This window comes from Nesoenas mayeri (genome assembly GCF_963082525.1).
Source record: "Nesoenas mayeri genome assembly, chromosome: 2".
Lineage (NCBI taxonomy): Eukaryota > Metazoa > Chordata > Aves > Columbiformes > Columbidae > Nesoenas > Nesoenas mayeri.
Genome location: NC_137543.1, coordinates 22,229,754 through 22,247,783, shown reverse-complemented (window position 1 = coordinate 22,247,783; position 18,030 = coordinate 22,229,754). Strand labels below are relative to the sequence as shown.

The window sequence follows — 18,030 nt, the reverse complement described above, 5'->3', positions numbered from 1 at the left end:
ATTGAATATTAGGAAAAAATGTCTTCATGGAAAGGGTTGTCAAACATTGGAACAGGCTGCCCAGGGAAGAGCTTGAGTCACCATCCCTGGTGGTTTTTAAATGATGTGTAGGTGTGGCACTTAGGGACATGGTTTAGTGCTAGAGTTTAGTTATGGTTGGACTTGATCCTGAGGGTCTCTTCCAACTGAAATTATTCTATTCTATGTGAAAAATAGATTATCTTTTTAGAAGATCTGGGGACATCTGGAAGTTAATAACATTTAAATCCCATACAGACTCTGTCAGTGAAAGAATTTTTTTCCCCCTCTGATTGTCTGATTTGTTACATTTTAAATACATACGACAGAAAATTATTATCACTAAGTCATGTGTTTGCATATTTTTTTGTGATGCAGTGCTTTTTGAAAACATTAGGAAGCTATTGCTATCTCATATCTCCATCTCTTTTCTTTGCTATTATTTTCAGTTTCAGCAATACTAGTACAAGAATGAGAATGAATTATACATAGTAAAAGAAAAAAGCATATATTTATTTTGGATCAATATCCTTGTGAGAAATCCTTAAGAAGTTTGGTTAATTCTTCATTCTCTATTTAGCATGACAGTGATTTAACTTCGACTACATAGATTAGGCTACAGTCATACACTGTAAACAGGGATTAAATCAGTGTAGTTACTTATAAGATTACTAACATGCTTTGGAGATTTTTAAATTTTTTATTTAATTGACAAATGATCATATTGTAAGTCAGTGGAGAAGGCAGCTGAGCATCACTTTAGGTATGTGTATTATTGCCTTAATGCCAGAAATTGCAAGAGGAGAGGCTAACAGTGCCATGTTGAAATATTTTTTATTTAAACTTCTATGTTTAACATCTAAAATTATCTATTATGAAAGTGAACTCTTTGCTGAGATTGAATCATTTAGATTCAATAGTAACTACTTTTTAATCTCAACAGATATCTGAAAAGAGTGATTTTCAGCAGTTATTCCTGACCTGAATTTTCAAAGATTTACGTTATTGAAAGTAACCTAAACTGGATTTAGTATTACAAATTTTTAATCCCAATATGAAGACCTGAAGAAACATTACGAATTTGAAGATAATGCAGATATAACCAACTCTGATATGTGGATCTCCTGATCCTAGGATAAATTATAAGGTCAAACTTGTTGAAGTTTACTGTAGAGAAATCTTCAGTATGACAAGTATTTTAATCTGACTTGTCCAGCCAAAGTGGGTTTGATCAATTGATAGAGACGTTTGATGCTGAGTGTGAACATCGTGAGTTCTGTTACATTAATATATATTTTCATTTTAAAAGTATTGAAGTAAGCAATCTAATGACCAATACCTTTCTTTTTTGGGGGGTGGGAATTTATGATGTAGTGAAATACTATACATATATTTGCTAAAATTTCAAAACTTTAGCATTCTGTATTTGCATTGTGTTCAAATTACACAAATAGCCAGAATAGACATAAACGTAACCTGTCATAGCCAAAATTCCGTGGTGTTTTTTTCAAGTGTATCTGTCTTACCTGGGCTATCTGAAAACCAAGGAAATAAATGAATTATTCTTTCAATTTCCAGGACACTTAAGGCATTTAAAATAATTTTCATTCTATGAAAATACTTCCTCTTTGAAACAGGTAGTAGGAGGGAAGATGACTGAATCAGGTCGACTCTGCGCATTTATCACCAAAGTTAAAAAAGGAAGCTTAGCTGATACAGTGGGGCATCTTAGACCAGGTATGTATGTATCTGCTCTAGATCTATACTGCTTAGTTACTTTTCTAAACATGATAATAAACCAGTGAGTTTAATTAGATGTGAAAATATGTAAAATAGGCATGATGAACTACTGCAGAAATCAACCTGATATTTAGTTACGAGATTATTGACATTACTGCTTTTGTGAAACATATAAATTCTCATATTGTTCAAGATCATATTTTAAGATTTTAATTTGCATTTTTATACTCAAAATAATATTCCAGTGATGTCCTGCCCAGTTGCTTTGTGGTGCATGTTTTATTTAGAGCAAAGCAAGCTAATATAAATGTGCCAAAAGAAGGAGCTCAGCTAAGAAACTGCTTCTATACCCACATGCAAACCACGGATTGCTAGATTGGAGAAGTTGCAAGAAATATAACTGTTAACATAAGAGCCATCCGAACCTTACATATTAAACTTGTAGAGGTAAATGGATCTCCAAAATAGTAAATTGATGAGATATGCTGTTTTAAAGAACATGTTGTGGTTTCTTTAAAGTCGAAACTGCCAAAGCAAGTAAGAGCTATATATAATTCAATAGTTGTCCTACTGATGATATTACTGTTTCATTGAACTTTACATATTTGAAGCTGAGCTACGGAAAAGTTTTAGTACTGAGGATTTTCCTCTATGAAGGACTCTAAACTTGTTCTGTATCACAGGTTTAAAAATTTAGTAAACTGACAGTAGAATGGGTTAAATTATTATTTTAAGTTCAGTTCACAGCAGATATCCTAAGCAGAGTTGTATTACTGAAATTATAGGTGATGAAGTATTAGAATGGAATGGAAGGCTACTACAAGGAGCCACCTTTGAGGAGGTGTACAATATCATCTTAGAATCCAAGCCTGAGCCACAAGTGGAACTTGTAGTTTCAAGACCAATAGGGTAAGTAATTTCAGAAATATTAATATTAAATATGATGAAAATGTTGCTAAATTTCACTTCTAAGGCAGAGCATATGAAAGAGATGAATAAACATTGTAAAGACTAAAACTGTGTGCAAAATTCTGTAAAAGAAAAGCATAGCTAGAATGAAAGATCATGCCAATAAGTAGAAAGAGCTAGTGTGAAATCCTGTATTGTCTGAGAGCGTCTCAGGCATTATCTGCTAATATGGTCAAAAATAGCTTCCCTTCTGTGGTAGTTTCATTAGTGATTCAGCCTATATTGGCCCTGAAACTGTGGTTAAACTCTATATTGTTGCAATTCTTGATTAATAACTTCACTCTTTATTTTTATTTCTCCATTTCCATTTTTATAAAATATGCTGAGAGATGAGCTGGCAGGGGCAAAAAAACAGCCTGGTTGAACAGAGAGATTTGGCTGAAACTCAGGAAAGAAAAGAGAGTTTATGACTTCTGGAAAAAAGGGCAGGAAACTGAGGAGGACTACAAGGATGCTGTGAGGTTATGCAGGGAGAAAATTAGATAGGCCAAAGCCCAACTAGAGCTGTATCTGGCTACTGACATAAAGGATAATAAAGATGTTTCTATAAATAAATTAGCAACAAAAGGAGGACTAAGGAGAATCTCCATCTTTTATTGGATGTGGGAGGAAACACAGTGACAATGAATGAGGAAAAGGCTGAGGTACTAAATGACTTATTTGCTTCAGTCTTTAATGGTAAGACCAGTTGTGGTCCAGGTACCCAGACCCCTGAGGTGAAAGACAGGGAGTAGAATGAAGACCCCATACTCCAAGGCAAAATGGTTAGCGACCTGCTACACCACTTAGACACACTCACAAGCCTATGGGTCTGGATGGGGTCCCCTCAGGGGTTCTGAGTGAGCTGCCAGAAGTGCTCACCAAGTGGCTTTCCATCATTATTCAGCAGACCTGGCTGCTAATTGTATCAATTTCAACAAGGCCACTTCTGTGTCCTGCACTTGAGTCACAACACCACCATACAATGCTACAGGCTTGGGGAAGAGTGGCTGGAAAGCTGCCCAGCCAAAAAGGACCTGGGGTTGATGGTCAACAGGTGGCTGAGTATGAGCTGGCAGCATGCCCAGCTGGTCAAGAAAGCCAACAGCATCCTGGCTTGTATCACAAATAGTGTGACTAGCAGGATGACAGAAGTGATCATCCCACTGTACATGACACTACTGAGGTTGGACCTCAAATCCTGCGTTCAGTTTTGGGCCTCTCACTACGAGAAAGACATTGAGGTGCTGAAGCAATTTCAGAGAAGGGTGACAAAGCTGGTGAAGGGTCTGGAGCACAAGTCTGATGAGGAGCAGCTGAGGGAAGTGGTGCTGTTTAGCCTGGAGAAAAGGAGGCTGAGGAGAGACCTTATTGCTGTCTACAACTACCTGAAAGGAGGTTGTAGCAGGTAGGGTGTTGGTCTTTTCTCCCAAGTAACAAGCAAATAGATTAAGAGTAAACAGCCTCGAGTTCTACTAGGGGAGGTTTAGATTGAATATTAGGAAAAAATGTCTTCATGGAAAAGGTTGTCAGGCATTGGAACAGGGTGCCCAGGGAAGTGGTGGGGTCACCCTTCCTGGAATTGTTTAAAGGGTGTGTAGGTGTGGCTCTTAAGGACACGGTTTAGTGGTGGACTTGGCAGAGCTATGTTAACAGTTGGACTCAGTGATGTTAAAGGTCTTTCCCAACCTAAATGATTCTAAGATTCTATGATTCTGTATTCATATTTCTTCTATGAACTGAAGATGAACTCTATTTACTGAGAATGAATAATGTAGAATTTTCCCCAGAATACAGTAAGTTAATGACATAATAAATATACTTTGGAAAGTCTCTAATCCACATTCTCATAATCTTAATCTATGAAATTTATTAAATTGGTTTTTGTTTTCTAATACAGACCATAGACCATATTTGAATGATTAGGTAGCACTAGTGCTTGTTTTTCTTAGGTGCTTTATATTGCCCACAGCATCATAGAATGGGTTGGGTTGGAAGAAACCTTAAAAGTCATCAAGTTCTAACCCCCATGCCATGGGCAGGGGCACCTTCACTAGACCAGGTTGCTCAAAGCCCCATCCAGCCTGGCCTTGAACTCTTCCAGGGATGGAGCATCCACAGCTTCTCTGGACAGCCTGTGCCAGTGCCTCACCACCCTCATGGTGAAGAATTTCTTCCTTATATCTTATCTAAATCTACTTTCAGTTTAAAAAACAGTTTTCTTATCTTTCAGACTTACCCCTCAATATCTGAATTTAAATTTTTCTTGCATAGCAGTAGGATTTTTCGAATTCCTTTTTTATATTAGACTTTTTATAGTAGAATATTTCATGTCTTCTTTTTCTTCCAAATTCCTACAGCCTACAGTCACATCCATCATTTTTTTGCTTTTCCATTGGAAGTTCCATAGTTGATCAGAACAGGGCTATGAAGAGGAGGATTCTTAGGATTCTTACCACTAAATTTGAAGGACCATAGAGTTGTTAAGATTTTTTTCTTTTCCCATACTGAATTTATTATGATGTATATGACACAATTGCATAGGGTACTAGGTAACCTCATCTTACCACGTGGGGTTGCATAATATGGTCTTTCAAGATCCTTTCCAACCTGGGTTGTTCTATGGTTATATAATTAGAAATAATTATAAATAATATTTATCCCTTTATTTTGTATGAGGCACACAATTCATATAAGATGCCTTCATACGTAAAAGCATGGGTAACACAACAACTAGAAAATAAGGAGTACTAAAAGAAATTCCAGAACCATGTAATGTGAAGATGGAATTTCAGCAAGGATAATTTCTTATGGGTTCAGCTCTACTAGGAAATTAATGTGTTTGACACATCAGGAACTTAATGTGTAGGAACTTAATTTGGTTTGACAATTTCAAATGGACTTTACAGCAACAAAACCTGCTTTATCTTTCAGTGAGATGAGTGGTTATCTCCTACATACATATTGAATCCCTTTAGGTTAAAGGCTGTATCATCTCCCTCATCTTTAAAAACCTTTGCATAACTTGGGAGTTGTAGATATAATAGTAATGCTAAGGGACAAACTACATTGCTAGACGAATATTGTCTTGGAAAAGGAGGTTTCAAATTCATTTAATACAGGCACAGTTTTTCTCAAACAGCACAAGTTTCAAGGAACTTCTCACGTCTTGAAAATATTTGATTTTTTTGTCTCTTTCTGCATTCCGTTCTTTGTGTTAAACCTCCTGTATTTTTCCTAGGCTTTTATATTTACTGTTTGTTGTTTACCTTCCTTATCACCATGTCTTCTGTTGTATTACCACGTGCTCCAATTGCTGTCACTAGAGCAGCTCATCTGTAATTCCTGAAAGAAAGTGATGTGGGCTCTCAAGATGCCTTCTTGAGTATTAACTGCTTGCCACATAATCTGAAGAACTGAGCCAGATCAGGGCTAAAAAAGTTGTTCTGTGTACTTGATTCCCAATGTAGATGTGAAAGAGGGTTTTCACCTCCAAAACTGCAGTTACTAATCTAAATGAGTTTATAACTGAAGTCTCAGTGTTGAATACTTTCTGCAAGTTGGTAAGATTTTGCATTCTGGTTAGATGTAACTGGATTTTGACATTAACAATACAACTTCAGAAATGTTTTTGAGCTGATGAACTGAAATGCATTTTATCTTCTCAGTTTAGGAGATTTCTGGTCATAATCAAATGGACGATAGAAATTAATATCTTATGTTTACCCAAGGAAGCATAACACCATATATCTGTGTTCTGCCTCAGGGAACAAAGTTTCAATGTATTTTAAATCATTACATGTTCAGGTTTACAAAATAACTGAAGTGATAATTATTTTGATTGAATAATTGATGCTCGCATGAAGGATTTGTCTCTTGCATTGAGGTGTACTTTAGTATTTTGAAACAGAGTCTCTTGATGGTCTTCGCACCCATGCACTAACTCATGCCAGAACTCTTCAGACAGTTACTAGCAATTAACTTAGTTGAGAAAGAGAACCTGTTGTCATATCCTGCTATAAAAACTGGAGATGACAAGTTAACCTGATAAAAGAAGATAAAATGGAAATCTCCTTAAAAAAAAAACAAAACAAAACCACAACTATTTTGGCTTGCAATTTATCCCTTTTTCTATCTTAAAATAAAAATGAATGACCAAGTTGCTATTCTATGTAAGCTGTCTGTCTCATACAAAAGAACTCATTTATTTTCTGCTTTCTAATTTTCACAAAGAGTTGTTTTAAAATGCATATTATTTTCATAGTTACTACTGGTTTGAATTTGGAAGGAACGACACATTATTCTACACAATCTGCCTGTAATGGAACATGAGGGAAAATTTTTTTACAAATGAAACACTGGCCCAGGTTGCCCAGAGAGGTGGTAGATGCCCCATCCCTGGAGACATTCAAGGCCAGGCTGGACGGGGCTCTGAGCAACTTGATCTAGTTGCAGATGTCCCTGCTCATTGCAGGGGGTTGGACCAGATGAGCTTTGAATGTCCCTTCCAACCCAAACTATTCTGTGTTTCTATATCTTAAAATGTAAAGAGATAGCTAAAAGTACTTCTGCTTCTCCATCTGTTTATCTCAGTGGGAGGTCCTTGTAAAAAATACAGTACTGTGAAATACTGTGATCTGTATGCTTTAGGAATATAAATGGTAGTGTTCAGAGCTTTCAAGTTTATTGTTTTAGCGATCTATAGAAAACATACTTGATCTGTTAACAATGATACATATTTTTAAGACTTTCTTCTCATGCTCATATGACAGAAATTTTTAAAATGACAGGTTCAGGAGTGTATTTCTGTGTAAAGTAATAGGCCAGTATTGGCTTCTTCTATAAATTCTACAGGTATCAAAAATGCTAACTTAAATATTTATGTCTTCAATAGCTCTTGTAAGTTTCTGGCAAGTTTTGCTTGCTAACAACAGAGACAGTGATTTTGGGTTTTTTTGTCTATAGTGGGCAGTTACACCAGTTGCCTGCCGTCTAATTAATTTGAATTATTGGTACTGTCCATCAATTCGCTTGGAAAGATTCTTCCATCTGCTTAGTAAAGCTGTCTTTCTAGTGAGTCTTGAAAAATGTTTGGAAACTATGTACCAAAAGGAATTAGATAAGATTTTTTTAATATATAGTACAAACTTTTTTTTTTGTTTGTTTTTTTCTTTTGTTTTTTTTTTTTTTTTTTGTTTTTAAATTGTATGAAACAGTAGATATCCCTGAAAAGATTTTTAACTTCCATTCCTTAGGACATACCTGTGTGGTGGGTTGACATTGGCTGGCTGCCAGGTGCCCACCGAGCTGTTCTCTCCCTCCCCCTCTTCAGCAGGACAGGGGGAGAATATAAGACAGAAAAGCTCGTGGTCAAGATAGGGATGGGGAAATCACTCAGCAATTACCATCATCAGCAAAACAATCTTCACTTGGGGAAGATTAATAATAACAGAATGGGATAGAGAGAAATGTACAAAACAAAACTAAACCCACCTTCCCCTCATCTCCCTTCTTCCCAGGCTCAAGTGCTGTCCTTTGGTCCTGCCTCTTCTGCCTCCCACCCACCGAGCGGTGCAGGGGGATGGGGGTTGCAGTCAGTCCTTCTCCCCTTCCTTCTTCTCTGGTCTTGGTGTCTTCTGGGGCATTTCTCCCATGTTTTGTTTGTTTGTTTTTGTTTGTCCCCCCCTTCTCTATTACAGCTGCAGCACAGATTTTTTTTTATCCTTTCTCAAATATCTTATCAGAGAGGCACCACCACCTGGGCTGATGGTCCCAGCTGTGCCTTGGGGATGGGTCGGTTTGAGGTGGCTGGGACTGTCTGGAACCAGCTGTGCCCGGCGTGGTGCCCCATGGCCAGCACCTGGGTACCGACACCCAGTGCATCCTGAAGAAAACAACCGCACTCAAACACACAGAGTGATTTTAAATGTTGTTCTTGCCATGACTCGGAGCTGAAGCTCCATCTTGCTTGGTTTTGCTCAAATACTTCCGACATGATTTATTTAGCATATTTATAGTTTTTATTAGCGTACAGTAATGTTTGCCCCTCGCAGGAAGAATCTGTTTCTTTGCGGGGCAGGTGGGCATCATGAGGTGCTTAGTCATTGCAACTAAGTTCTTTAAAATTACAGAGCTGTACATACAATTTAACACAGGTGATGAAACATCTCGTGTATGCAACTATGCAATGTTGCCAAATGAAGCTGCTCATCTTATTTAGTCATGGAAGAGGTAAGATTGTCCAAATTTGAGGTTGAAGGATGGTAAAGGACATACTGGGATAAGCATTCTTGACAGTCAAGTATGTTTGAGTGAGGGTCCAAAAAATTTAATGAATGTGTAATGTCATAATAAAGTACTTCTCACAGTTTTATTCTTCCATTAACTCTGAGATTGTTTTGTTTGTTTGTTTGTTTTTAAATTTATGGAATGCTTTTATTTGTAACTGTGCATCCTCTCTCCTGCATTCACCAATCCACTTGTTCTGTAGGTTTTGATTTACCACTGAAATTACTTATACCGGATAAAAGATAAATCTTCCCCATGGCTGAAGATAGCCAGCAGATCATCTGCCTTTTCTGAGGCAGTAAGTGGTGGCTTGAGAAGTGTTATAGTGTAACTGAATTTTGAATATGCTTGTTAGACAAAGGATCAGCCTGTCTTAATTTTCCTGATTTCAGGGACATTCCCAGAATACCTGACAGCACGCATGCACAGCTGGAGTCCAGTAAGTTTCAATTGTGGGGTAGGAAAATCTTCTCTCTCTTTTATGTAAGCACAAATAAATCGAAAAATGTCATCTATAGTCAGTATAGCTCTCATCTCTTTGTCTGTATTTGTCTCAATATGTCACCTTACTGAATTATCTGTCTACCTTCAGTTAATAGTAAACTATCAAAGTCAGGATATTTTGATTTAGGCTTGACATTTGACTATAAGCTTAGACTATTTTTGATTGAAAAGTATCATTCTAACTAATATACAATAACATTAACAGTAATTTTTAATTTCCTATTTTATTGTCTTGCATTTCAATTGTACCTTATAAACTCAAAATAGGGATCAAATGTTCTTTATTTGCAACCTGAGAGGCAGGTACTTTGAAATCAGAACACTTCTACTTTATTAGAATCACTCAGCATTCTTTAAATTGGCTAAACCGGTATTTCATGTGGGGAAAAATAACTTGTTCTTTGGCTTAGATCTGATAAGATGGATTTCAGCCTGGAGTTATTTTTTATCATTGCTTTAGAACTCCTTTATAACAGAAGCCATGAATAAATGCAGTGGCATAAACTTGATTATAATAATATGAAAAAATCCTCCAATAACTTTTCACTGATCAGCCAAGTCTTAAAATAAAATCCATTTAATGTTTTGTGAGATGTGTAATGTCTTTTGTATTTATAAAAATACTTTACTTTTGCTTTATGTTTTATATGTCAAAACTTGTCCTCTGAGAGTTTGCAGACCTTCAAAATTTGAAACAAAATGCACAAAAAATATTATGTGCATTTGATGTTTTTGTAAAAATCTAATTAAAAATTGGTCTGATTGTACAAAATAATAAGTGCCCTTCAGAAGACTGAATTCCTCTGACCACAGTAAAGTATTCACTCGACTATTTCAAAATATTGAGCCACCAACTTACTGACATAATTACAGTTGGAAATATCCGAATAAACTATTTTCATTCTGTATGCTTCAGATGACATTTTGCAGCTCTGATAAACTTGGAAAGCTTTTAATTGCATCTGAGCACTGAAAGATTGAGTATTATTATTTGGTAATTACAAACAGATAAAAAAGTTATATTTATCACAACTTTATTGTATGTTTGGTTATACTTGTACAATTTTTCTTTGAAGAACATTGTGAAATATCCATAAGTGCTACTATTTATAAAATATTTTCACTTATAATTACAGGTTCTAGTTCATTTGAATCTCAAAAAATGGACCGACCTTCTATTTCAGTGACTTCTCCTATGAGTCCTGGCATGTTAAGGGATGTTCCACAGTTCTTGTCTGGACAACTTTCAGTATGTAAATATTTCCTTAATATTAGTGTTGTACTTTTTGCAGCATATATAACTCTCACTGTAGGGCACGAGCTACCTCTAACATAAATTTGTTGTTAAACTAGTTACATTGTTTTGTTAATGCTATATATCTCAGTGTAGGTAGGGCCATAGTTTCATAAGGACTGTCAATTTCATGTGCTTTTGGAAATTTTATATATATTTATCTGGTAAGCTGGACTGGTAGAATCAAATTTTCAGAAAGCCCTAATCCTGGGCTCCAGTTATGTCTGTGCTGTTGAGCGTATACACTTTTTCAACTGTAACATGTACAGTTGGTAGATTTTATTACCTGTGTGCTTGGACATTAAAATTGCTTATTTCTTTTGCACTACCTTTCATATATACCTTTCCCCAGATATACGTTTGATTGTTTACTAATGTTGTGTTCTTTGTACCACTGTTTATTCAGTTTTGCTCTTCACTCTCATTGACAACAAAGTTCATTACCTGAATGTTTTCTTTAAAAGAGTTGGTTTTTTTTTTTTTGTACTAAAACAAAGAACTTGAGTTTTATACACCTTTCTGTGTCATTTACAACTCCAAAGTGTGATTTTTCAAAAGTGCTCAGTTGTGGCCTGCTACACGTTGAAAAGGAGAGGAAAATGGAATGGAAAGAGTGAAAAACTGGTGTTAAACAAGCTTGAAAAGGTCACATTCATATTTCTTCCAAGTTGTTTATGTTACGTTATGAGTGTGCCATAAAAATATGCGTAAAATCTAAGCAGACTATAGGTCTCACAGAAATGGTTTATGGTGTTGATAGAGGAGGGGAAGAAATATTTTCCTGTCTGTTCAGCAGCCATGTTGGCTCCATTTTGCAATGCATGAGGCATTATTTGTTTTGCTCATCAGACCAGCCATCTACAAGATACAATTTTTAATTATCTGTAATTGTTGCAGTTAACTACTTTGAAAGACTCAGTCCTTTGGATAAATGGAAAACTAGAAATCTTGACTGTAGAGTGTGGAATGCTTTGCACAAAATACAATACACAGGAACATGAACTGTCAAAATACACAGACTGAGGATTCTAAAAACCAGTTTAGTTTTAGAAGACAGCAAAAACTGTTGATAATGGAAACAGAGTGGAAATAAATATCTTTTGGCTGGATCTCATAAAAATCAGGCTGTTAAAAAGTTTTGGTTCCTAGCTCCCAGCGTGAAATTCAAGATCTAGAGTAAGCAGCTCACATATCCCATGCACAGACACTGTGGAATGATGATCCAAATAGGAGCCACACAGAAATTACTTCCTCTCTTTCTCAGTTTCAGAAACAAAATCTTCAGGAGTTTAAGATTAGAATTTATTAGTAAAGTCAGTAAGTCTATTGATTTTGTGCTTATTGGAGTCTGAAGTGAATAAGGATAGTATCAGGGATTGCAAGTATTTTCTGAGAATAACAGAATTCACAAGGTTATGCGTCTTAGAATGGCATAGAAATTTAGTGTTTAACTGCAGTGTTCCTATTTTTAATTATTTTTATATGTTTCAGGAGATAAATGCCTTTATTTATAAGTTCATAGTATTTTTTCCATCTAAGGAAACCAAATAATGTCAGGAGACATTTAAAGATCTTTCCTACATTTTTCCTCTTTGTACTCCCTTATATACACTGTATGCAATTATATACAATACTCCCTACTACACAATATCGTTTCCCTCAGAAAGCAGCTGATATCTGAGAATGCACAGCTCTGGTTGACTGACAGTTAAGTCAGAAATTATCAGTAAGTCTCTAACTTAAAGTACCACTGTCTTAATGTGGACACCTAAAATTAGTGGACAATTTGAAAAGGTGGAGACCTATCTAACATCAGCAGCTAAAGAAAAATTGGAAATAGCTGTATTTCATGTTAACCAATTAATGGTTCAATCCAGCTCCTGCTGCCATTGGCTCAAGGCTTTGGGAGGTTCGTGCTAAACCTTTTGCTTTGCGAGGAAGGGTGGCTGTCACAATGTCTGAAGATGGTGTGGATACATAGCAACATGGCACCTAGCAAGGCACATTGAGATGACTAGACTAAAATACGTTTTTAGAAAAAGATTATTGTAAAACTAGCAAACTGTTCTACAGGAACAGTTTTTTACAAAACAGCAAATATCTGTAGTTTCTTTTTAATCTGATATTTTAAGTTAGTTTTGAATGATCACAAGGGGTTTTTTTACTTTTCAAATTTGGGGTTTATATGTCTTAAAGGTAGTGCAATGAATAGATTTTCCTTCACATTTGAAAATGTTGGTTTCTCATTTTATAACTTTGGAAAGCTTTGAAACTTTGGAAGAATTAGTGAAAAAAAACCAAAACCTCTTTGTAGAGTTGGAGATGTTTTGAAAAATTAGAGTGAATATGAGATTTTCTGATTTTGGACCTTTAGCAAAGGTGAAAGATTAGGGAAAAATTGAATTTAAAAAAATCTCCGCAAGTTCCAAAAAAATTTTTAGTTAGAGCATGACAATACAGACAAGATTCAGTATTTGGGTTTTCCATGTTTTTAATCAGTTCTTTTCTGACAGAACAGTTGATGGAACACTCATTCATTCCAAATAGCTGAGTAAGATGGAAATGGAAGGAAATACTAAGTTGTGCATATAATTGGGAATGTGCTCTTTATGGTGAGGACCCAGGCAGGAGAACAACTGCAGAGCCCTGGCAGTAGCTGGAGACAGGTTGCTCTTCTTTGCAGAAGTGTAGGGTCAGTTGACATTGTGGGCAATGGCAGCTGAATTCAGACAGGTGTGATGAATGAGAGGGAACAGATAACAGGCAAGATTTCGAAAGTATTTTCTGTAGTTTCAGACAATGCCTTGTTGGGCTGTTGTTAGGGCAGCTGTAGTTAGTAGGCTGCGAAATACAAAAGTTGTGGGCAGAACTGGAGATACCTACAGCTCAGGTGGAGGTCTGAAGTATCTGGATAAATACTTGGGTATATACGTCCTTATTCAGATAGTGCTACATATCCTTTTTATATTAATAGTGTTTTGGAATGTATTTCTTTATGTTTGGTACGGTTTTAGCCAGTTTAGCTGCAGTGATGCCTTTCTATCATTCAGGAGTGTCTTTCTCTGTCCATTCAGTCTTCTGTGTTTTCCTCTGTATTGGCATTGGTCTGTGTACCTGTTTTCTGCTGTTGAGGTTGTTGAGGTTACAATGACACTCCAGAGCTGGCTAATAGGATTTCCTATGAAGCAAACCATCTCACATAGCAAGGGAATCTTCTTTTCTTTAACAATTATTCTACCCAAATACATATTTAATTGAATAAATTACGTGCAGTTAGAGGGAATTATTGTGTGTTGTAATTTACTAAGGTATATAAAAAATTCATCTGTATTCTGTGCCATTTATTTTATGGCATTTTTGATCCATGTTGTTCTTTCAGGGGAGTATCTGTTATTGCAATTATTGTTTTATTATTATTTGCTTTGTCTATTTCCTGGTTTTATGTTATTTTTCACTGATTTCTTTTTCCTTTAATATCATTTTGAAAAAGTTAATATTTGTGTATTGGTGCTCTTAATTGCTGCATTCTGGCTACTTTTTTGATACTGTATGACAAGTATTACTTGGAATGATTTTGCAATAGTTAGATTAAGAGACTGATAATGTGACTAGAAGACTGCGTAAATGGATACAGGTATAAAATTATAACATCTTTTTTTTTATATACTGGTGGAAATTCTAGCAGAAAAGGAATGTCTTTTATAAAATTATTTCGTTGTGCAGCTGAGCCACAGAATCACTTCAACAGATTTTACATACATATTGATTTTATAAAGCAATAAAAATACAGTATATTAATTATAGTTGTAATATCTCTGATATAAAAGTAAGTTGATATTGTACATTGTCAAGGACATAGTATGTCAGCATATTGGGGTGATAAGGTCAAGTATGAGACATGCTCCACTTTCCTCTTCCACCCTTTCCTTTTCCCCTTTCTTTTCTCCCCTTTCTACCTCTATACAAATAAATTACTGTTGCTCTAGTGTCAAAACCTGGGAAGTTTGAGGTAGTGCACACAATGTGCTTATCGCCCTCCATTTTCCAAGGCACAATATGGCAGCTGAGGATCCTCAGTGAATGGTGGGAGATATTCTTCCCCTATTATGATTGCAATATTCTGGTTTATCTGTATTTCTTTTGTAATATGGAGCAGAAGCAAACTGAAGAGCTACTTTTATTGTATGTGAGTAGGTCACATTCTGGCACCTACACATGGTGCTATGCAGTACTGCCTGGGCAGAGTGGGGGCAGCTGCTGCACCTCACAGAGCACAGGAACACATCAGACAAAACCTGTGATCCAGACTGTCAAATTTTCTTATATAACCTCTTGCTTTGGTGTGAGAACAGATTACTTCACACATTTTATGGAACAGATTTCTCCGGCACATGTGCATGCCAAATAAGCAAGGAGGGTGGCAGCAGCATCATCACACCCCCTGTCTCCATACTTTGGGTACATTTCCTATGGAAGTGAATATATAGTAGTAGCCTCTTTCTATCACTTCGAAACAGACCAATAATCTCAGGAAAACTGGGCAGGGAGATAAAGATGATTCAAATCTTGTCAGATTGCTGTAGTTGTTGTGACCTACTCCCATGCTCCTCTTCCCCCATTCACTGGTCCTCTGAGCTCTCAATAAGTGCTCCTGTCCATTCCCAGTACTCGTACCCTCTCTGTGCCACTCCAGTAGCTGTTGCCCTAAGCTGAAGATGGAGAGTTGTTAGTCGGAGTTTGTAGTTAGTCCAGCAACTTAGGAATGTTGCCTATACTGGTGTAGTCTTGATGTAGCCACTGGAAGCCACAAGGCTGTATATGGTCTGAAGTGTTGCCTCACAAAAATATGAGTTATAAATGCATCTCTGTGTGCGATGCAACTACTGAGTTTGCTAAATGCTCTAGTTCTGATTTCATGCAAGGGTTTTCCGTGTGTACCATTTGTCATTTCTGTCATGATTGACAGAGAATTTAAATACATTGATCATACCTTCCCCCATGTAATGCTATTACTGGATAGCACTAAGTTCCTTTTTTAAGTGTTTAGGCTTTTTTTGCAGAAATGCCGCTTAGAGTTGCAGAAAAGAGAAAACCTTTTACTTCACTTGTTTTACTCTAGAAAGCAACCAAGCTGTCAGTGCGTGAATTGTACTTGTGTCTGTTTTTGAATATGCATCTACAATCTTCCTGAAAGAGATGATCAAACTGAACTTATGTTTCCTACCCTACTTTTAAATCACACTTTGCTGACCTGCTCCTTTTGTTAATGTTATTTCTAAATCTATTGTGAATGTTATCTGTATACCTGTAAAGTGAAATCCTTGCTCCTGGGGAATCAGTGCCAGAATTCATACTGACTTCTCGGAGGCCAGAATTTCCATCACAGGGTTTTGATATGATTTGGTAACAGATTTGCAGATTTAATTTATGCATTGCATTAAAATACTTTGTGTTAGACAGATACGTTGTTGGTGTAAAGCTGTGTTTAAAGTAATAGTTGTGTGTCTTTGTTTTTACTTTCGGTCTTTTAGTTTCCAGCGTGTTGTCCTTTTTGGTTTTGTTTTATTGCTTTTTCTTTAATTTTGCTTACCAGAGCCAAAGCCTTAGTAGAAGAACAACGCCTTTTGTTCCTAGGGTTCAGGTAAAGACTTCGTCTGCCTGACAGAAACTAAAGTTGTGTTTTTTTCTTTCGTTTGTTATGGAAAATGCATAGTAGGAAAACGTTACATTATAGTCCGTTTTCCCATGTTTTAGTGTGTTGCTTTAAACCATATTAACAAGTTTCATGTCATCTCATGAGAAGCTTGTAAAATTCTGCATGGGGGTTAAAATATTAAATTAAAATTTAAAGAGACAACTAGTTTTTTGTTTGCTGTTTACCCAATATTAAACTCATACAGTTTTCAATAGTGATGGTGGCTATACATCTCACAAACAAAATGTGCTTACTGTTTAAGCAATAAATAATTTTGTGCTTGAGGTCATTATATAAAGATGATGTCTCTTTAAATCATTCATTATCATTACTTAACACATCCTTTTTTGCATTTTCCAAGTAATAGTAGCTCCTTGAGTGGAAGACAGGCAAAAAATTTGTACCTTGTTTAAAGAAACAAATTTCTTGTGTATGAAACTTGATTCTTGCATTCTAAAAGTACCGTGAAATAACCAAAACTCTATTTAAATAAAAAGGAATTCTCCCATTGTGTTACTGAATTTATTTAGCTTTGATATTCTGTTTAGGTACAAGTTGTTTGCCTTTTTTCATTAGGAAACTCCTAAGGTACTGTAAATTTACGCAAAAGTAGGTTTTACTAATATGTTACAATGCTTATCTTACTTTGCTGCATGTTTTTCTATTTAAAAATAGAATACTATCTGCTTTTCTTACAAAATATTTTTATAGAGATGTTAATCTTTTGTGTGGGAGCTGTATAAATGTTTCTCTTGTTTGATCAGTTGCTCAAAGAAGGATATAGAGGGTGATCTAAATGATCAGAATGAGATGACGAAATTTCATATTGAAATGTAAAAAAGATCATATATATATATACTTATAAAGGAATTATAAATAAGACTGTGGGAAGTGGTTTGTCTATGACTCATATTTGATACAGTACAATTTTTTTCACTATATATTATTTCCCAAAAGTAGTCCTTGCAACTGCTTAAATGTAAATACAAAAGAAAAAAAATCTAAGAAAAAAATTTAGATTAAAATGTAATGTCTTCTTGATAGTATTGTTTTAGGTTAACATATTATTATGTGCTACTGACATAAACTGGCTTTGTATTAAAAATTTAAAACATCCTTTAGCATGATTAAGAAAGTTGGCGTATGCTCATAGTAATGAAATCAAAGAGGGGTACAAATTTAGTCACAAGTTGTTAAGTACTTCATAAAGGTAAATGTTGTATATGACATAAGTAGTTTTTTAATATTTATTTTCTTTTTAGATATCTGCAAAATAAATTAAGAAATTATGTGACGATTGATAAATTTGAAAAGGAAACATCTGCCTTAAACCTGCATGTTTCATGAACTACTGTAATGTAGAAGTAATGTGTAGTAGTTCCTTATTTAAATATTACATAAAATAATGAAATAGGCATAGATTTGTGAGTTCTACTTAGAGTAATGTCATCTAATGAAAAAAAAAATTAATTTGATCAAATGACTATGGAGCCATTGAAGAGAATAAAATAAATGTAATGCTTGATAGAGAATATCCAGCAAG

The 18,030-nt window shown here is 35.6% G+C and overlaps 1 protein-coding gene across 29 annotated transcripts in view; it reads left to right on the top strand.

Annotated features, from left to right (window-relative positions):
- The window catches only part of RIMS2 (regulating synaptic membrane exocytosis 2), a gene marked incomplete at its 5' end in the record, with an annotated part of 469,329 nt that overhangs the window by 249,676 nt on the left and 201,623 nt on the right, over nucleotides 1-18,030 (top strand). For 19 of the 29 annotated variants that reach the window (XM_080338798.1, XM_080338791.1, XM_080338800.1 and 16 more), the window contains 4 exons: nucleotides 1,660-1,755; nucleotides 2,544-2,667; nucleotides 9,387-9,433; nucleotides 10,635-10,747. In XM_080338798.1, coding sequence (XP_080194924.1) covers nucleotides 1,660-1,755; nucleotides 2,544-2,667; nucleotides 9,387-9,433; nucleotides 10,635-10,747 — 380 coding nt within the window. Of the gene's footprint in view, nucleotides 1-1,659; nucleotides 1,756-2,543; nucleotides 2,668-9,386; nucleotides 9,434-10,634; nucleotides 10,748-16,385; nucleotides 16,434-18,030 lie in introns of all 29 variants that reach the window. The other 10 variants (XM_080338813.1, XM_080338795.1, XM_080338816.1 and 7 more) reach the window with 1 other exon arrangement.